The sequence below is a fragment of the Dipodomys ordii genome, unplaced genomic scaffold, assembly GCF_000151885.1.
Source record: "Dipodomys ordii isolate 6190 unplaced genomic scaffold, Dord_2.0 Scaffold92, whole genome shotgun sequence".
NCBI lineage: Eukaryota > Metazoa > Chordata > Mammalia > Rodentia > Heteromyidae > Dipodomys > Dipodomys ordii.
Genome location: NW_012267308.1, coordinates 4359941 through 4381221, shown reverse-complemented (window position 1 = coordinate 4381221; position 21281 = coordinate 4359941). Strand labels below are relative to the sequence as shown.

At 44.6% G+C, this 21281-nt stretch overlaps 3 protein-coding genes and 1 pseudogene across 3 annotated transcripts in view; 2 read left to right on the top strand and 2 right to left on the bottom strand.

The window, feature by feature from the left end:
• LOC105993019 overlaps nt 1-280 on the top strand; it is a 10564-nt pseudogene extending 10284 nt beyond the window's left edge.
• The window catches only part of LOC105993073 (zinc finger protein 567), a 130312-nt gene that overhangs the window by 45814 nt on the left and 63217 nt on the right, over nt 1-21281 (top strand). The window lies entirely within an intron of this gene.
• LOC105993088 (zinc finger protein 14 homolog) lies at nt 908-12002 on the bottom strand. Its single transcript, XM_013026235.1, has 5 exons — nt 11852-12002; nt 11039-11126; nt 9564-9690; nt 8062-8163; nt 908-2520 (listed from the first exon to the last, which is right to left on the bottom strand). Exons 2-5 carry the CDS (start codon nt 11045-11047, stop codon nt 1154-1156), a joined length of 1605 nt encoding a protein of 534 aa, XP_012881689.1. The 5' UTR covers nt 11048-11126; nt 11852-12002; the 3' UTR covers nt 908-1153.
• LOC105993126 (zinc finger protein 260-like) overlaps nt 19162-21281 on the bottom strand; it is a 29329-nt gene continuing 27209 nt past the window's right edge. The window contains exon 9 of the mRNA XM_013026286.1: nt 19162-20457. Within this exon, the coding sequence (XP_012881740.1) occupies nt 19315-20457 (1143 nt within the window). The 3' untranslated portion in view covers nt 19162-19314. The remainder of the gene's footprint in view (nt 20458-21281) is intronic.

Sequence of the window (21281 nt, the reverse complement as noted above, 5' to 3'; positions counted from 1 at the left end):
AAGTGGTAGAGCGCTAGCCTTGAGCTGAAGAGCTGAGGGACAGTACCCAGGCCCAGAGTTCAGGCCCCACGACCGGACCCCCCCCCAAAAAAAAAAGAATTCCCTAATACTGACACCAAGGACAACTATTGACAATATTTACAGAATACATGCTACATGAGTGATGTCTTCCAAGTAAGAGCTGTTTAGTACTCACAGCAATCCTATTAGACAGTTTGGTGGGCCAATTCTAAATTGGCCCCCAGTGATCCCTTTTCTCCTGGTATTCCCAGTCCTGTAATCCTCATGTGTACTTGACAATAGCAAAGGTGATTTGAGGTTACATCCAGGATAAGATTACAGAAGAATGTACCTTCCTTCCATCTTCTTAGCGTAGTTTCATTTGCTAACACTACCTTCTCTTGCCCACTTCTATGAAACAAGCAGAAATGTTGAGGAGGTCATCGTGGCAGGAACTAAACTCAGCTTTCAGTCAACAGTCAGCTAGACATTAAAAGAACTCAATGCCAACAGCTCTCAAAAAACAAATTCTGACATCTAGTCTGTTAGCTTTACGTGGATCCTTCCATATCTAAGCCTTTGGATGAAACCTCAGCCTTGGCTGAGACTTTGTAACCCTGTGGTGACAAGGACCCAAGTAAGTCCTGCCAGGATTCTTGATTTGTACAAGGTTTTTTTTTTTGGCCAGTGCTGGGGCTTTGACTTTGGGCCTGGGCACTGTCCCTGAGCTTCTTTTGCTCAAGGCTAGCACTCTACCACTTGAGCCACAGCACCACTTCTGGCTTTTTGTGTTTACGTGGTACTAAGGAATCAAACCCAGAGCTTCATGCATGTAAGGCAAGCACTCTACTACTAAGCAACAGTCCCAGCCCCTTGTACAAGTTTTGAGATAATAAATATGTGTTACTTTTAAGCCCTAAGTTTTGTGGTAATTTATTATACAGCAATAAATAGCTAACACACATAAGGACTATTATCATTTTACAATGAGCAAAGTAGGTACAAAAGATTAATATCTGGTCCAAAAAAAATCACAATAGTAATGACGAAGGAAAATGGAGCTGAAGATTTTTGCCTACATTCATTACATTATTGAATAACATGGACATTCCGATGCTGTAACATAGTATGTCCACCAGAATGGTTTCTTGTCTTAAGCTCCATTGTGAATCTTGTGATGCTGAGTGAGGTGTGAATGCTGTCGAAAGGCCTTTTTACACTCCTTACATTTGTAGGGTTTCTCTCCAGTATGAATTCTCTGGTGTTGGGTGAGAAATGAATAAAGTCTAAAGGCCTTGCCGCATTCCTTACATTCGTAAGGCTTCTCGCCTGTGTGAATGCTCTGATGCTGAGTGAGCTGGGAGAGCAGTCTGAAAGGTTTTTGACACTCCTTACACTCATAAGGCTTCTCGCCGGTGTGAATGCTCTGATGCTGTGTGAGCTGGGAGAGCAGGCGAAAGGCCTTCCCACACTCCTCACACTCATAGGGTCTCTCGCCCACATGAATGCTCTGATGGGAAATGAGTTGGGAGTAACTGCTGAAGGTCTTCCAGCAGTCCATACACTCATAGGGCTTCTCACGGGTATGGATTCTCTGATGGCGGACAAGCTGCTGCCGTAACCTAAAAGTTTTCCCACATTCCTTACATTCGTAGGGCTTCTCGCCCGTGTGAATACTCTGATGGACGGTCAGTTGCTGGCATATTCGAAAGGCCTTGCCACAGTCCTTACATGCATAGGGTTTCTCGCCAAAATGGATTTTCTGATGTACTCTAAGGTCTGGGCCACACACGAAGGCTTTCCCACATTCCTTACATTCATAGAGCTTCTCGGAATTATGGAGTCTCTGGTGTCGAGTCAGGTGCGTGCACTGTCTAAATGTCTTCCCACAATCTTTACACTCATAGGGTTTCTCTCCGGTGTGGATCCTCTGATGCCGAGCCAGCTGCTGGTGCACGCGAAAGGCTTTCCCACACTCCTTGCACTCGTAGGGTTTCTCCCCGGTATGAAGTCTCTGGTGCTGCGTTAGTTCCTGGAGCACTGTAAAGGCCTTCCCACATTCCTTGCACTCATAGGGTTTTTCGCCAGTATGAAGTTTGTGATGGCGAATGAGGTGCGCTCGCTGTCTAAAGGGCTGCCCGCAAACCTTACATTTATAAGGTTTCTCACCTGTGTGGATCCTTAGGTGCTGACTAAGTGTTGAGCGCCGAATGAAGGTCTTCTGACATTCCTTACATTCATACAGCTTCTCTCCATTATGAACTCTTGGATAGTCAGTAAGAAAACTGTGCTTTTTGTAAGTAGTAACTTTACCAGAGGTAAGTTTCACCTGGCCCAAATAACTCTCTTCTTGTTCTTTTTGCTCCTCGGTCTTGCTTTTGCATGCCCAATCATGTCTAAAGATGGAGCCCTGTAAGCTATAGCTTTTCATTCTTTCCATTATCTCCCATTGTAAGGAAAATATTTCATAAATGTCCCTTTCTGGAGATGAAGTATTGGCATTGTATCTGGACTCCCAATCTGAAAGGAGACAAGAAAGCAAACACGTGCTCTCAAAAATAATGGATTAGGGAACTGTGAAGCTGAGCTGTGAAACCTGGAAAAGGTTTGAGAGGCTGGAACGCCACTTTGACAGTACTTGGAACACTGAGAACTGGCCATGAAAGGGTTAAAAGAGACAGCTATGGAGAGGGTTAAGAGACTGAAATGCTGCTCCCCTTCCTTAGTGCTAGAAGGGCTGGGAGCTAGACCTTGAAGGGCAACAAAGGGCTGAGGACTAGACCCTGAAGGCTAGATAAATGGAATACGTATCTGGACTTGGCCTGGGTCGCAGTCTTCAGGAACCAGTGTTTCTCAAACTCTGTTTTGGCTCTGATTGCAATGTTAGTATAGATGTTTAATGTTTTTCATCTATTTATGGTAACCTTCCCTGTGTGAACTCAATCAATATACTCACGTGGTAATTTGGGGTCCAAGAGCTAATGAGCCTTGGGGCCCCTGGTCCCCACTAAATTTGTCTCTTTATTTTCTCTTTCTTCGGCTCCAATATCCTGTCCCACTGCCTCGGTTGTGGTTAACAACAAATGCTTATTACAAGTAAAGGACTAGATCTCTCCCTCTCTAACACAGGTATATATATAAAATCCCTGCCTCCTACAATACTATATACCAAGAATAACAGACTAAGGGCTGTGGTAGAGTACTCAACTCTGTGATTTTATTAGTAGTAGACTAACAAATATAGCAGATATCTCAAGGGGTAACCTAAACAGTGGCTGAAGGTCACTTTATGAATAAAAACACACAGAAGTAAAGTAGAAATTCTATACTTCATACACTATAACACTGTATAGGTAAATAAAGCCTGATTTGAGCATGGTGATGTGTACTTACAGGCCCAGCCATTAGGGACACTAAGGCAGAAGAATCACTTGAGCCCAGGAGTTCAAAACCTGACTGAACAATATAGTGAGATGAAAAAGACAGACAGACAAAAAGGGTGAGAGGAGGAGGAGAAGGAGAGGGAGGGAAGAGAGAGGGAAGAGTGGGAGGGAAGGGGAGAAGAGAGGGAAGGAGGGAGGGAATCCCAGAGCCAGTTTGGAAGCCAAGGTGGGAGGTAAAAGTATGGTGAGACACAGGTAGTCGCAAGGGGCCATGAAAGAATGATGGTGCATATACCTCAGAGAAGGAAGCCCTGGGTTCATCTAGCTACTACATTTCTTTTCTTTTTTTTGGTCGGTTGTGGGGCTTGAACTCTGGGTCTGGGCGCTGTCCCTGCACTCTTCAGCTCAAGGTGAGCGCTCTACTGCTTGAGCCACAGTGCCACTTCCGGTTTTCTAATGGTTTATAGGAAATAAGAGTCTCATGGACTTTCCTGCCCGGGCTGGCTTTGAACTGCAATCCTCAGAGCTCAGCCTCCTGAGTAGCTAGGATTACAGGCGTGAGCTACTGGCGCCCAGCTACTACATTTCTTAAAATGGAAGTGAAAGGGCTCCTGACAATAAAGCATCAAGGTTAAGGACTTTTCATGCTGAATCTTACAAAGCTCCACTAATTTGGTCCCACTCAGCTGGAAAAATATAAACTGACTATCTTGAAGGACTGGAGCTGTGACTCAAATGTTAGGGAGACCCTGAGTTCAATATCCGATACCAAAATAAAACAACAAAATCTCAAGGTTTTATTTTCCCTATAGGCAAGTTAGTTCAAAATCCATAGGGAAAAATAAACAGCCATCAGAAAGGTGGAGAGAAAGAACAAGGCAAAGGGAATATCTCAAGAGATGCTAGAAGTACAAAAAAAAAACCAAGTGCCAATGGCTCATGTAATAATCTTAGCTATTCAGGAGTATGAGATCTGAGGACTGTGGTTTAAAGCCAGCCTGGGCAAGAAAGTGTATGAGACTCTTATTTCCAATTAAGTACTGAAAAAGCGAGAAATGGTGCTATGGCTCAAGTGGTAGAGCACTACTAGCCTTGAGCACAAAAAGTTCAGGGACAGTGCCCAGGCCCTGAGTTCAAGCCCAGGAATGGCACCAAAAAAAAGTAAAAATAATAACATAGGATGTTGATAATAAAAAGAGTAAGCTTGAGGTTTGAGGCATGGCTCAAGTGGTAGAACATCAACCAGTGAGGGAAAGCATAAAATACTGAACTCAAGACCCAATCTTAGGTCAAAAAAAAGAAAAAAACATTAAGCTGTTTTGAGTAAACAAACTACTAATAACATTGATGTTTTATCTAAAACAAATATGTACATAAGCATGTATATTGGGATAAATAAGTTAGTATAGACACATTTCTTTTGTTGTTGTTGTTGTTGGTCATGGGGCTTGAACTCTGGGCTTGGGTGCTGTCCTTCCTTGAGCTCTTTAGCTCAAAGCAAGCACTCCAGCGCTGGAGCCACAGTGCCACTTCCGGTTTTCTGCAGGTCAATTGGAGATAAGTCTCAACAGACTTTACTGCCCAGGCTGGCTTTGAACCATTATCCTCAGATCTCAGCCTCCTGACTAGCTAGGATTACAGGCATGAGCCACTGGCAATCTCCCTCAAATTCACACACACACACACACACACACACACACACACACACACACACACACACACACACACACACACACACACACACACACACACACGAAGGAGATTAGAGCTGGCCCTTGTGAAGGGATTTGAGAAAACAGCAAGCAGGCAGCCATTCATAGGCAGAAGGGACCCTTACCAGAACCTGCCTATGCTGGCATGCCACGCCTACTCCAGTGGAGTCTGCTTAGCATGGGAAACCTGCTTTCAGACCTGAGAATAGGGCTTCAAAGAGGCCTACCTCCTGGAAAGGCTGGCAAGCCCCTGGGAAAGATGTGTTTCTGCTTTTCTTTTCTTCACTGTATAAGAGTGCCTATTAATATTTTACTGTTTCTGCTGTTCATTGTACTTACTCATTGTCAACGTTCCCTTATTCAAAGCTCTTTCTTAAGAGTGTTGACGACTCCAATATCTGATGAGTGTCTTACAAATATGACTAACTCACCAGAGTTAAGTGCTACCCTGAAACCCCTCTTATGGAGGCTAGTAGACAAGTCATAAGTAAATATAAAAGTATTAGGGGTTTCACGATGTCACTTCAGCAGAAGGAATTGTTTGTAAGAGATTTGCAAGAAGCTGTAGGCTCGGCTAGAACAGAAAGAATGTATGGCAATTGCTGAGATAACTACTTAGGAGAAAGAACTTCCTGTTACTCTCTTTCATTTACTAAGAGACTTGCTAGATCTAGGCCTCTGTGACCTTACAGGAAAGATCTTATGGGACAGTTAAGGCCTCTACAGAAATAAGGTAATGGTTAGTTGGTGACAAACATCGAAACCCATTATATTTCTTAGAGATAAGCCGGGAAACAAGTGCCTATCAGGCGACCAGCTGGTGACCACCCAAGAATGAAGCCCTGCAGCAAGATTGTGTAACCTTTTGCCCTTTCAGGCAACCAGCTAGTGACCACCCAAAAATGAAGCCCTGCAGCAAGATTGTGTAACCTTTTGCCCTTTCTTATGGAGTCTTTTGCTATAAAAGTTTGTTATCCTCTGCATTAAATCGCACTCAGCATCCACTCCTCTTGTGTGTGGGTTGTCTGTTTGCCATCTCCCCACCTATTCCAGTTCCTCCCCTAGGTGTCCTCTGTTGTCCCAACAGAGCCTGTCCGTGGCACTGGCACACTCAGCTGGGCCCTCTACAACTGTGAGAAAATAAGTACCTATACATAGCTTATGCCATTTTCAGTAACTTATATAGGTTGACAGAAAGATGACACTGAAGTTCCAGGTCAAAGAAACAGCCACTCTTTTTGGAAATGTTTTATCCAACCTCGGCATTTCCATTTTCACTTTTTTTTTTTTGGTCGGTCGTGGGGCTTGAACTCTGGGCCTGGGCGCTGTCCCTCAGCTCTTCAGCTCAAGGTGAGCGCTCTACCATTTGAGCTACAGTGCCACTTCCGGTTTTTCTGGTGGTTTATTGGAGATAGGAGTCTCACGGTCTCTCCTGCCCGGGTTGGCTTTGAACTGCGATCCTCAGATCTCAGCCTCCTGAGTAGCTAGGATTACAGGTGTGAGCCACCAGCGCCCGGCTCCATTTTCACTTTTTATTTGGAAAGACTTGTAAGTTCATAGGAAATTGTACAGAAATATACAAAAACGTCCCATGTACCCCTCATCACAATATTCAAGCCAAGAAATTTGTTAGTATATATGGTATAATCCACAGAACCTGGATTTCACAATGTATGCATGCATCCATCTATATGTCTAGCTCTATGCAATTTTATCATGTGTAGCCCTGCATTAATGCCTGCCATAATCAAGATACTTAATTGTACCACAAGCACAGGACTCCTGTTACTCTGTTACAGCCCTAACCACCCTAACCATTCTATATCTCCATTTGTCTTGTCATATGATGTTTATATGTTTGGGTCTGTATATGTGCATATGTGTGGCAATACTGGGGCTTGAACTTGGGACATCATGCTCTTTTTTTTTTTTTTTAGTCAGTTGTGGGGCTTGAACTCTGGGCCTGGGCACTGTCCCTCAGCTATTCAGCTCAAAGTGAGCACTCTACCACTTAAGCCACAGCGCCACTCCTAGTTTTCCAGTGGTTTATTGGAGATAAGAGTCTCATGGCCTTTTCTGCACGGGCTGGCTTTGAACCATGATCCTAGATCTCAGCCTCCTAAGTAGCTAGGATTACAGGCGTGAGCTACTGGCCCAGCACATCATGCTCTTGGTTGTTTTTTACTCAAGACTGGCCCTCTACCACTTTAGCCACAGTTCTACTTCTGCCTTTTTGGTGGTTAACTGGAGATAAGAGTCTCAGGGACATTTCCCCCCTGGGTTGACTTTGACCTGTGATGCTCTGCATCTCAGCCTCCTGAGCAGCTAGGATTACACATCTGAGCCACCAGCACCTGGCTTGGATCCTATTTTTGAGATAGGGTCTCAATAACTTTTGTTTTCACTCCAGATGGCCTTGAACTGTGATTAGACAGGTGGATTACAGCTGTATCACCACTCCCAGATATATTACTTTTTGTTGTTTTCTTCTACTGAAAACAGCTTCTCTCTTTGATGTGGAAATGAAATCTGGAAAGTGAAAACTAGTGTTATCAGGGAGCTGGTGTCTCCTGCCTGTAATCCCAAGCTATTCAGGAGGCTGAGATCTGAGAATCACTGTTCAAAGCCAGCCCAGGCAGACTCTTATCTCCAGTTACCACCAGAAAACCAGAAGTAGAGTGTCTCAATTGGTAGAGTGCTAGCCTTGAGCTGGAAAGACCAGGGACAGCTGCCAGGCTGAGTTCAAGCCCCATAAATGACAAACAACAACAACAACAAAAAACACAGTAATTTTGCTAGTCCACACATGAAAGAGCTTAATGTGTTTCAGGGTTCCTTAAGCCCTCTCCTCACAAGCTTTAGAAGACAGATAGCTAACAACAAGTCAAGAGTGTGCCTTCATACTAACTAGCTTGGCTAATTCCTAAAATAGTAAATTTTTCCATTCCTGCTCAGCTCTTACTTACCAGGGCTGTATCTTCTTGTCCCTTCTTTCACAACTGTGCTGGGTTCCTTTCCTTCTTCATCCAATAAGACATTCATATCTGGTTTACATATGGAAGGGCCTGCTTAGAAAAATGAAATAACATGAATTTTTTCGTGTGGTGTGTGCCAGTTATAGGGCTTGAACTCAGGGCCTGCATGGTGTCCCTGAGCTTTGTGCTCAAGGCTAGTGCTCTACTACTTTGAATCACAGCACAATTTCTAGCTCTTTGGTAGCTAATTGGAAATAAGAGTTTCATGGACTTTCCTGCCATGGGCAGGCTTTGAATTACAATCCTCAGATCTCAGCCTTCTGAGTAGGTAGGATTAGAGGTGTGAGCCATTGATGCCCAGCATGTCACATGAAATTATAAATCTGAAAGTCCTTACATTCAAACTTGGTAAAGTTTCTAACTATGTATCAGGAATGGGGACTGGGAATGTGGCTTAGTGGTAGAAAGCTTGCCTAGCATGCATGAAAACCTGGATTGGATTCCTCAGTACCACATAAACAGAAAAAGCTAGAAGTGACACTGTGGATCAAGTGATAGAGTGCTAGTCTTCTTCTTCTTCTTCTTTTTTTTTTTGGTCAGTCGTGGGGCTTGAACTCTAGGCCTGGGTGCTGTCCTTGCATTCTTCAGCTCAAGGTGAGCACTCTACCACTTGAGCCACAGCAGCACTTCTGGTTTTCTTTTTTTTTTTTTGGGGGGGGGTCCGATAGTGGGGCCTCAACTCTGGGCCTGGGCGCTATCCCTCAGCTCTTCAGCTCAAGGCTAGCGCTCTATCACTTGAGCCACAGTGCTACTTCCGGCTTTTTTCTTACGTGGTGCTGAGGAATTGAACCCAGGGCCTCGAGCATGCAAGGCAAGTGCTCTACCACTGAGCCACCTTCCCAGCCCCCACTTCTGGTTTTCTAGTGGTTTATGGGAAATAAGCGTCTCAATGACTTTCCTGCCTGGGCTGGCTTTGAACCGCGATCCTCAGATCTCAGCCTCCTGAGTACCTAGGATTACAGGCATGAGCGATGGGCACACCGGCATAGTGCTAGTCTTGAGCAAAAGAAGCTTAGTTCAAGCCCCAGGACTGGGGGCAAAAAGAAATTAGGAGCTGGGCACTGGTGGCTCACGCCTATAATCCTAGCTAATCAGGAGGCTGAGATCTGAGGATCTCGGTTCAAAGCCAGCCTGGGCAGGAAAGTCTGTGAGACTCATTTCCAATAAACCACTTGAAAACCAGAAGTGGGGCTGTGGCTCAAGCGGTAGAGTGCTCGCCTTAAGCTGAAGAACACAGGGACAGCACCCAAGCCCAGAGTTCAAGTCCCACGGCCGACAAAAAAAGAAATTAGGAATGGCGTTTTGTCTATGTGTGTGTGTACACCACGCCTATTCTTTTCAAGAATGGAGAGTTAAAGCTTTACGTAGTTTCTCAAAAGACAGTCCTGAAAGGGACAGCAAAGAGAGTTCTTATCCTTTAGAGAATAACCTACCTAGTGAGATAAAGTTGCTATAGTTCTCCCACATTACATCTCTGTAGAGGTCCTTCTGGGCAGAGTTCAAGAATTCCCATTCTTCCTGAGAGAAGTCAATGGCCACATCCCTGAACGTCACTGAACCCTGAAAAAAAAAACAACTCATGTATTATTTGTGAAAATAAGTATTTTCTTATGTGGAAAGAGAAAAAAAATTGAGGATTTCATCACAGAGCAGAATATATATTGTATACAACTAGCACAGGGCTGGAAATTTATGACAAGAAAATAAGCATCTCAGAGTGTTCCTGTGGCTACACACATAATTAAGTTTGTATCTAAAGATACCTTGAAACAACAAAAAAAAAAAATAATAATCACCTGGGCACGATGGCTTACTCCTGTAATCTTAGCTACTAAGAAGGCTGAGATCTGAGGATTGTGGTTCAAAGCCAGCCAGGGCAGGAAAGTCCATGAGGCTCATCTCCAATGAACCACCAGAAAACTGGAAGTAGTGCTGTGGCTCAAGTGGTAGAGTGCTCACCTTGAGCTGAAGAACTCACGGGCAGTGCCCAAGCCCAGAGTTCAGCCCCACGACCAACTTTAAAAAAAAAAAAAAAAGAGCTGGGAAGGTGGCTTAGTGGTAGAGAGCTTGCCTTGAGTGTATGAGGCCCTGGGTTTGATTCCTCAGCACCACATAAGCAAAAAGAAAAAAGCTAGCCTTGAGCTGAAGAGCTGAGGGACAGCGCCCAGGCCCAGAGTTCGGGCCCCACAACCGGACCCAAAAAACAAAACAAAAAATCAAATGGCACATGTCTTCCTCTTCTTCTCTCTCTCTCTCTCTCTCTCTCTCTCTTTTTTTTTGCCAATCCTGGGGCTTGAACTCAGCACCACTTCCAGCTTATTTGGTACTGAGGAATTGAACCCTGGGCTTCGTGCATGCTAGGCAAGCACTCTACCACTAAGCCACATTCCCAGTACCATAAAATCCAAAGAAATGTATTTTTCAACTCTAATGATGAGGAAAAAGATTTCTCCCTAATGTACTATACAAAACAATCTCTAAAAAGACTGGTTTATCATGAAGTTCCTTGTCCCCCCCCCCCACCTTCCTAAGGCTTGAACTCTGGGCATGGGTGCTATCCCTGAGCTCCTTTTTGTTTAAGGCTAGTGCTCCACCACTTGACCCACAGTTCCATTTCAGGCTTTTTCTGCGATTAATTGCAGATTAGTGTCTCTCAGACTTTCCTGCCTAGACTGACCTTTCTTTCTCTTTTGTGTGAGGATTCTAGAGCTTGAACACAGGGCCTAGGTTCTGTTCCTTAGCTTTTTTTGCTCTAGGCTAATATGTCAAACAGTGTGCTGAGTGTGTTTGTAAGCCTAGCCCTTGGAAGGCTGAGCCAGGCCATCATGAATTATAGGCCAAGCTGGACTACATGGCAAGATCCTGTGGGCAGGGGGTGGGGGAAGAAATAAAAAATATATTAACTTACATGGGCCATGGTTCTCAAACTGTAAAAACTGGTCAAATCGTCTCAGTATTTTTCTGTTGGAGAACTGCAGGGTTCACAGAAACCAAAGCTGGAAGAAAAAAAGAAGCCATGAAATCAGATGTACCTCAGAATTTCCAAATCATTTATGTTAATGTAATTTTTACATGGCATTCTGTTTCCAAACTATTCCCATAACCATGCCTTTCCTATGCCAACACAAAACTGGAAGAGAGCAGCGTCTCAGTGGCCCATACCTGTAATCCTACTTAGAAGACTGAGATCTGAGGATCAAGGTTAGAAGGTAACTCTGTCAGGAAAGTTCATGAGACTAACTCCAATAAAGCACCATAAAGACAGAAGTGATACCTTAGTGGACCAATGACAGCTTTAAGTAAAAAACCTAAAGGATAGCACCCAGGCCCGGAGTGCAAGTTCCAGTACTGAAGTGCATGTGCATACACACACTCAAATAAAAAGTTACTTAGGCTAGGAATGTAGCTTAGTGGCAGAGTGCTTGCCTAGCATGCATGAAGCCCTGGGTTTCATTCCTTAGTACCACATAAAGAGAAAAAGCTAGAAGTGGCACTGTGGCTCAAGTGGTAGAGTGCTAGCCTTGAGTAAAAGCAGTTCAGGGACAGTGCCCAGGCCCTGAGTTTAAGCCCCAGGACTGCCCCCCAACTCTGTAATCTCTCTTTATTACAAACTAAAATAGTAGTTAGCCATTCTTTATGCAGTACTTATAAAGGACTCAAATATTAGAAGAGAGTCACAGGAGAAATGTAATGCTTGCCCATCACACGTGTAAATACTCACTGGAAAAAGGTGTATCGGAGTATTCTCCATCATTCCATTTATTCACTGGGAAGAAAGGTGTTTTACCAAGCCAATAGACTCATCAGGTCAGGTGTACCAGTCTAGTGTAACCAACTAGATTAACTGGAACCAGCTTATATTGTATGACAAGCTTATGTTTAGGGAGTCCCAGAGGGAGGAAATCTCCCCCCTCCTCCCCACATCCCCAACCCAAGCCAAGGCTTTTGAAGAGAATCTTAAGAGTCACGGAATGGCTGCTCCGAGATTAGAAGCAGATATTCATCGGTGATGTAGTACTCCCCTGAGCAGTTATCAGGAGAGTGGCTTAGAGAATGTGTACTCCCCAGTAGTAAAATAAAACATCACTAGTTAAAAGGAAAAAAAGATCATCTCTCAAAGAGGAAATCCATTTAACGGAGATACAACGATTTCCCTTTAAGTTTGCAGCTTCCTTTATCTGCTTCCTCTCCCCTCATCTGCTTAACAGTAGGCTGCAGCCGCCCTTTTTATTTATTTAGGGTCAGGTCGTGGGGCCTGAACTCTGGGCCTGGGTGCTATCCCTCAGCTCTTCAACTCGAGGCTAGCACTCTACCACTTGAGCCACAGCGCCACTTCCGGCTTTTTTTCTTTTGTGGTGCTGAGGAATCGAACCCAGGGCCTCAGGCATGCAAGGCAAGCACTCTACCACTGAGCCACCTTCCCAGCCCTGCAGCCGCCCTTTTTAGACCTTCGCAGTGTATGCGCTTTCACAGGAAAACAGGAAAGAAAAAAAAGAAAAAGAAAGAAAAGGAAGCTAATATCTCCCCGTCTAGGAAAACACAAATCACATTTCCTGGAACAAAGAGGAAACGCAGGTTCACCCAGACGCTGGGTGTGACGCCTGCCCCGCGATGGTCTCCGTTTCCCGGCCTGCCCAGGGACGAGCGTGGGGGGGGGGCCGAGCGGGCGGAGCCCCCACCGCGGCCCTCGCCGCCCCCACCCCGCTGCACCCCGCGGCCAGGGAGGGCGGGCCGCGCGGGAACCTGGCAGCCTCCCTCTTCTCCCGGCTTTCCGAGGCGGCCCGAGGCCCTCGGGGGTTCTCGCCGCGGCGTCTTTTTGTTGGGGGGAGCGGAGGGCATCTTCACCCCGCGCTTCACGCGGGTTAACTCGGAGCCCATTCCGGGCCTCCGAGCCCTGAGGCGGGAGGGCAGAGGACTCAGCAGGGGACCGACTGCCCAGTGGGCGTCAAAAACTCCGTGTCTCCAAGCTCCGACTCACACAGAAGGCCGCGCCGCCCCCGCGCCCATTTCCTCAGGGCGAGCGACCGACTCACCTCTTCCCCCAGCCGACAGCGCCCAGGCAGCCGGAAGGAGCCGGCGCGAAGGCTTGTGGGAAATGTAGTTCTCTTGCATCCGGAGGGGCGTGCTCTCGCCCCCAAAGGGTGCGCGTGGTGCGCAAGCGTAATAGGAACAGCCTGACAGCGCTAAGCCTGAGTCCTAGCTGCGGAGGTCTAAGCAAGTCGTCATCCAAGAGCCCTGGGTTTGTACTGTGCCAAGTCTTAAGAACTCACGGCACTAGCAGATGCTGATACATTTATACTAAGCACATATGAATCCCCCCCCAATAAAAATAGCCCCAAAGTCCCACAAGACGTACAGGTCCTTGTCTTCTTTCCTTCACCAGGATGGATGGCTTGCTCCTTCCCTCCCTTGCTCCCTTTTTGAAGATGTTAGCCTACCTTTCAGTGTCTGTGACATTTAAATGAGTGATATGGGCAGAAGATTGTCTTGTTCTATTAGCACTGACAGCGACGAACCCAGGATCTGCAGCGTGCTAGGAAAATGCTGTGTAGCACTGAGCTACATGCCAGCCCCTAGAATGCTTGCTGCTACTGCTGCTGCTTCGTTGTTGTTGTTGTTCTTCGTTAAAAGTGGCTTCGTTTCGAAGTAGTGGCCATTCTGCTGTTCATATTAACCTGGGCCCTCCTGACTTCCAGATGATTTGTTTGCGCTGAAATTTACTCTGAAGTTAGGCCCTACTTTGTACTATAGCTGACCTTAGACCCCCACAAACTCCAGGAGATGACTAAGCTGGCCCAAGATAAACAGACCCTGTGAGAAAACCCAGACCACAAATTATCCCAGCTAGCAGAACAGCTTATCAGAACCCAACTAGCCAGGTAACTCCCTAAAGAAATGCCCAGATGTCCCATTAAGACCCAACGGATCTGATAACTTCTTACTACCCCTTATTGCCCTGGAATGTCCTGCTGAGGCCTCTGGTTGCTGTAAATTTGTCACTTTGTGATTCTTGTCTTTATAAACCCTGTGAAATTTCAGCTCGGGGCTTCCTCCTAAGCTCCACTGAGTCGTTGTGTAGGACGAAGCCCGAGCTGCAGCCCATCTGAATAAAGCCTTGCTTTTGCATTTCAGAACGTCTGACTCTCGGTGGTCTTGGTGGGGGTCCTACGACGGGGGCACAACACTTCTGCCTTTTGCCAGTCCTGGAGCTTGAACTCAGGGCCTGGGCACTGAGCTTCTTTGTGTTCAAGGCTAGCTCTCTACCACTTTGAGCCATAGCACCGGTTTTCTTGTGGTTAATTGGAGATGTCTTTCAGGTGTCAGCTACCAGTGCACAGCTAGAATTCTGACTTATTAAAAAACATCAAAAAAACAAAAAAACTAAGATTAGTTTTAACTGAAACAGGTACGGATCACTACCAGGGAACAAAAAGTGAGCTCCAGACCTTTAACTTGCAATCTATTAAAGGCATTATATCTGCTATAATCCTAGCTACTCAGGGAACTGAAACCTGAGGATCATGGTTCAAAGCCAGCCTAGAAATAAAAATTGGTGAGACACTGATTTTCAATTAACCAGCAAAGAAGCCAGAACTTGAGGTGTGGCTCAGTAGTAGATCACAAATAATAATAATAAATGGGCTGGGAGCTGGTGGCTCACACCTATAATCCTACCTACTCAGGAGGCTGAGATGGGAGGACCACAGTTTGAAGCCAGCCCAGGCAGTAAAGTCGATGAGATTCTTATCTCCAATAAATTACTCAGAAAAGAATACTGTGGCTCAAGTGATAGAGTGCTAGCCTTGAACAAAAGCAACTCAGAGATAGAGCCCTTGCCCAGAGTTCAAGCACCAGGATTAGCAAAATACAAACAAAAGGACAAAACCACAAAACCATAGTCTGCACAAACACATGGTAATCATTTGGGGAATGTTTTACCCAAGATGACAATACAGGGCTGTGGTTGGAATGGATGTGTTTCTCCACGGTTGTGCTTTCTCAAGAACTCAAGTACTGGGGCTGTGAAGGTGGCTCAGTGGTAGAGCGCTTGCCTTGCATGCATGAGGCCCTGGGTTCCATTCCTCAGCACCACATAAGCAAAAGGAAAAAAGCCAGAAGTGGCGCTGTGGCTCAAGTAGTAGAGCTCTAGCCTTGAGCTGAAGAGCTGAGGGACAGCACCCAAGCCCAGAGTTCAGGCCTCACGACGGGACCCAAACAACAACAACAACAACAAAAAACCCTCAAGTACTGAAGTCTTTCATTCCTATAAAGGTTAGAACACTCCATATGATGGTTTATCTGTAACTCACAATCCAACAAGAACAAGATCAGGATGACTGGACACAAGACCTTATGAAACTGTGCCAACTTTTTTTTTTTTTGGGAGGGTTGTGGGGTCTGAACTCTGGGCCTGGGCACTGTCCCTTAGCTCTTCAGCTCAAGGTTAGCACTCTACCACTCGAGCCACAGCACCACTTCTGGCTTTTTCTTATGTGGTGCTGAGGAATCAAACTCAGTTCCTCATGTGTGCAAGGCAAGCACTCCACCACTGAGCCACCTTCCCAGCCCTGTGCCAACTATTTATCGAGTAAGTCCCTGCTCACTCTGGTAAGGTTCCAACTGAGACTGATAAAGGAACTCTAATGATTGTTTGATGCCAAAAGATCCCGCTGAGAACGTGATTTACTGACAGGTTTCTTATTTTTGTTTAGTTCTCAGGTTTTGCTCAAGTGCTTTCAAGCTCTATTGAGTACATATATTTATAATGTTATGCCTTCCTGAGGATTGAAAAGTGGGAACATTAACAAGATATTGTTGTTGGGAGGTATTTCTCAGAGGAGTTAATACTGAATTTGTCCTGGCCCAGCTTTGTACAGAAAGAAATGGGATCAGCCCACTAGAGACTAGAAGTGGGCATGCTGTCCAGTTTTTCAGAATGGGAATGAATCTGGAAAGATGCTGGAATTTTGCTTCTGTGTGTGTGTGTGTGTGTGTGTGTGAGTGCGCGTGCGCATGCACATGGGCGCACCAGGCCTGGGGCTTGAACTCAGGGCCTGGGCATTGTTCCTGAGCTTCTTTTGCTCAAAGCTAGTCAGTGGTGATTAGGATGAGTAATTTTTTTTTTTGTCAGTCATGGGGCTTGAACTTGGCCTGGGCACTGTCCCTCAGCTCTTCAGCTCAAGGCTAGAGCTCTACCACTTTAGCCATAGCACCACTTCCGGTTCTCTGATGGTTTACTGGAGATAAAGAGTTTCCCAGCTTTTCCTGCCCAGGCTGGATTTGAACCAAGATCCTCAGATCTCAGCCTCCTGAGTAGCTAGGATTACAGGCGTGAGCCACCAGCGCCTGACTGATGAGTAATATTTTATCCAAAGAGATACGTGCCCGGTCAGTTGCTAACAGATTGAAAACATCACCATTTATTTCCCAACCACACTGGAGGATCCTTATAACAAATTACATGACCACATATACACCAGTCTTTTTCAGGGCTCTTTATTTTGCTCCATTGGTTTACTTTTTCACTCTTGCACCAATACTACATTCTCTTAACGACTACAGCACAACTTATCACATTAACACTCTCAAGAAGACACTGTATGAATGTACCAAAACAACACCTAATTGTACTTGATAGGCATTTATAATAAAAAGGTAAATAGAAATCACAGTAAACAAGTGAGCCCAAACAGTGTATTCCCTTCAAACTAGAGGTAATTACACTAAGTGATTTCCATTCCATTGAGGAAAATGACTAGATTCCTGTTAGCACCACCTCATTCCAGAGGTTTTATGGTAATAAGACTAAGTGATAAGATAATCACTGCAAGTATTCAGGATAAAACATATTCATTTGTTAGTGACAAAATTGATAGCCTAGAAAATAAGGAGTCAAGTAAAACACAAAATTTAAAACATGTTTATACTTTTGAGATATCTTTTATAATAATGAAAACTGAGTGCAATCATATTTTAAATTTCAACTTGATAATATCACCATAAAGACATATATAAACAACAATTTGGGAGAAGGTAAGGCCAGCATGTAATAATATGTAAGTGATTACTACCTGGAATTTTATTTCTAAATATGACATGTTTCTCCCAGGTTAGGCAGTATGCACCTGTAACCCCAGTACTTGGAAGGCTAAAGCAGGAGGATGGTAAGTTCAAGGCCAACTTGTGCTATGTAGCAGGTCTAAGGGCAGCCTATGAAACTTTATCAAGTCACTTTCTCAATAAACAATGAAATATAATTCTTGATATTTTTAATGGAACATGAATAGGATATAATTTGAACAATTACATTGTTTAGCCATGAAGCAGATGTTTAACCAGGAAAATATTCAAACCTATACCAGATTTAGGGATGCAAGGAAATGTGTCTCTGGTTACAGGCTTGTAATTGAAGCCACCAAAATAGTCTCTACTTTTAAGAAATTATCCAATAAGGTTTAAAGTGTGAATAATAGCTGACCTAGTACCAATTTTCAGCACCTACTTTAGAAAAACTCTTGCTTACCAACAGCAAAAAAAGTTATCCAGTAAGGCATTTTTCATAGTAAGAAATTGCATCTAGCCTAAATGAAGATTGATAAAAGGGTTTAAATACATATAGTGTATAAAAGATAGTAAGAGTTTCCTATCCCAGTGGAAAGCACCTTTTGTGTGTGTGTGTACTGACTGACAGTAGGTCTTGAACTCAGGGCTTTTTCTCTGGCTCAAGGCTGGTGCTCTACCACTTGAGCCACAGCTTCATTTCTAGCTTTTTGCTGATTAGCTGGAGATAAGTCATACAGACTTTCCTGCCTGGGCTGGCAGCGAGTTGCATCCTCAGATCTCAGTCCCCTGAGTAGCTAGGACTACAGGTAAGAGCCACGTGTGCCCAGCTGTTTTGTTGGTTTTGTTTTTTCTTTTTGGTGGTTTTGGGTAGGTCCCAGGGGCTCACACATGCTATGCAAGTGCTTTTCACTGACTACACCCAGCCCCTAAAAAGCACCATTTTACGTTAAAAAAATTGGGCTGGGAAGTTGGCTCAGTGGTAGAGCGCTTGCCTTGCATGCTTGAGGCCCTGGGTTCAACTCCTCAGCACCACATAAGCAGAAAAAAGCCGGAAGTGGGGCTGTGGCTCAAGTGGTAGAACGCTAGCCTTGAGCTGAAGAGCTGAGGGACAGCGCCCAGGTCCAGAGTTCAGACCCCATGACCTGACTCCCCTCCCCCCAAAAAAAATTCTTTTAAAAGCAAATAGTTGCTTAAATAACATGATTATCAGTTGCTTTCCTTGCTAAGGCAAGTAACACTCTATAAGCTTTTATGTTGACATTTCTATCCCGAAAGTCCTTCACAGTAAGTTTCACATATTGTTTTACATTAAACAACAACAAAAAGAAAACCACCTTTTCTTTCTTAAGTAGTTTTAGTTTTATTTCTAGAGATGAGTCTCTTGACTCTATGTTGGCCAAGTGGGCCTCAAACTCCCTATGCAATCAAATTTACTGTGGCTTTTTGTCTTTTGTGCCAGTATAATACCGATAGGAGCCATTGGGGCCTGCCCGTGTCTGGCTTTAAACTCTACATTCTCCTGTGTATGCAATACCGTGCCCAGCTCTGTCTTTTGATAGGCACTTCAATGATGAGAGTGCATGGAGCTCCTGTGCTTATCTGGCAATATTGTTTTTGTTTTTTAAAGTTCTATTAAGCACTAGTGCTCTGTAGGGTATTTCAAGACATGAAGTAACCCTATGAGGAAAGAGACAGAGAAACTGGCTCAGCAGTACTTCTACTAGGTATGTTCTACTGGGCACTGCAGTACACGGTCTGCCCATGTTCAAGAGGAGGTCAGGATTCCATTTTTTATGGAAACATTATCAAAGAATTGGCAGCCATCTTTGCCTAAAGTCTTCTATCCCCATTTCACAAGGGAAGAAATTAAGAGCCTAGAGCAGTTAAGTATTTTGTTTAATATAACATAGGTAGGAAAATGAATGGGGTAAGTTCACTTTCTACATTGTTATATTAATGTAATTTCCTAAACAAATATGCAGAAGACAGAAGTCTGAGAATGGAGACTGGGGAATGCGATAATGGTATACATTATCACATTCCTTTAAGAGCAGAAAAACCTCTTAGGCTGAGTCAAGTACAGGTGTGCGGCAGAAGATTACAACATTCATAGAATGTGTCTTACATTTTGACACTGTGAATTTTGAGGTGATGGGTAAGGTGTGAGTGCTGCCTAAAGGCCTTTTTACACTCCTTACATTCGTAAGGTTTCTCACCCGAATGAATTCGCAGATGCTGAATGAGGGAAGAGTTAAGTCTAAAAGCCTTTCTACATTCCTTACACTCAAAGGGCTTTTCCCCAGTGTGAATGCTCTGATGTAGAGTAAGCTTCTGACGCAACCGAAAGGCTTTCCCACACTCCTTACACTGATAGGGCTTCTCACCAATATGAATGCTCTGATGCTGGGTCAGCTGGGAGAGGAGACGAAAGGCCTTCCCGCACTCCTTACAGTCGTAGGGCTTCACCCCAATATGAATACTCTGATGGGAAATCAGCTGTGAGTAACGGCTGAAGGCTTTCCAGCACTCCTTACACTCATAAGGCTTTTCGCCAGTGTGAATTCTGTGATGGAGAATTAGATGATAACCCCGACTAAATGTTTTCCCGCATTCCTTACATTCGTAGGGCTTCTCACCAGTATGAATCCTCTGATGGAGTGTGAGCTGCTGGCGCACTCTGAAGGCCTTCCCACATTCTTTACATTCATAGGGCTTCTCACCAGTGTGAAGTTTGTGATGGACCCGAAGGCCCGAGCCACACAGGAAGTCCTTCCCACACTCCTTGCATTCATAGATTCGGTCTGCAGTGTTGAGCTTCTGGTGGCGACTAAGGTGTGCATACTGCCTGAAGGCCTTCCCACACTCTGTACACACATATGGCTTCTCACCAGTGTGGATTCTCTGGTGAAGAGTAAGCTGTCCCCGCACTCTGAAGGCCTTCCCACATTCTTTACACTCGTAGGGCTTCTCACCGACATGGATTTTCTGATGGACTCTAAGGTCAGGGCCATATAGGAAAGCTTCCCCACACTCCTTACATTCATGGAGCTTCTCACCAGAGTGAAGTCTCTGATGTCGAGTGAGGTGGGCGGTCTGCCTAAAGGCCATCCCACACTGCTTGCATTCGTAGGGTTTCTCTCCTGTGTGAATTCTGTGATGAAAAGTAAGCTGTTGGCGCACTCTGAAGGCTTTCCCACACTCCTTGCACTCGTAGGGTTTCTCCACAAACTGAATTCTCTGCTGTGGAGCAGCAGATGTGTGCTTCTGATTAGAGGACACTTTTTCAGATGTCATTTTCACTTGACTCAAATAGCCCTCTGGAAGTGCCTCTTGTCCTGTAAGTTGTCTTTTGGAATCTCGATCATTTTGCAAACCATGGTCCTGAAGGCCGTGGTTTTTAATTCTTCCCAATATCTTCATTGAGACAAACTGATTTCAAAAAGATCATTTTCTGAAGATGACTTCTGAGTCTCCAAATCTAAAACAAACCAAGAAAGCAAGGAGTAATTTCTATAGTGAAAATGAAAAGACAACAAAAGCAATATTCAACCAATTTCTAGGATTAGAAACATGAGCCACTAGCTCATAACTGCTACTTTTTTTTTTTTTTTTTTCAAAAAAGTCACTTTTGCACTTGTTTGGCAGGTACAAGGCCCTGAGTTTGGTCCTCAGCTCTGAAAAAAAAAAAAAAAGAAGAAGAAAAATCACTTTGTTCTGTAATCTTCTCTCCATCACTCAGATCAACCTACTTTTCTTCACCCCAACCCCCAGTGTTGCCCTCTTTCTGCTGTTTCAACTTGTTCCACTTACAGAACATTTTCAGAAATATATAAACTAAAATATACTACTTGCAATACAATTCCTGCTGAGCACTAATGGCTCATGCTTGTAACCCTAGCTACTCAGAAAGATGAGATTTGAGGATCCTGGCTTGAAGACAACTTGGGCAGGAAAGTCTGTGAGTTTCTTATCTCTACCAAAAAAGTTAGAGGTGCTGGGAAGGTGGCTCAGTGGTAGAGCACTTGGCTTGCATGCATGAGGCCCTGGGTTCGATTCCTCAGCACCACATAAGCAAAAAGAAAAAAGCC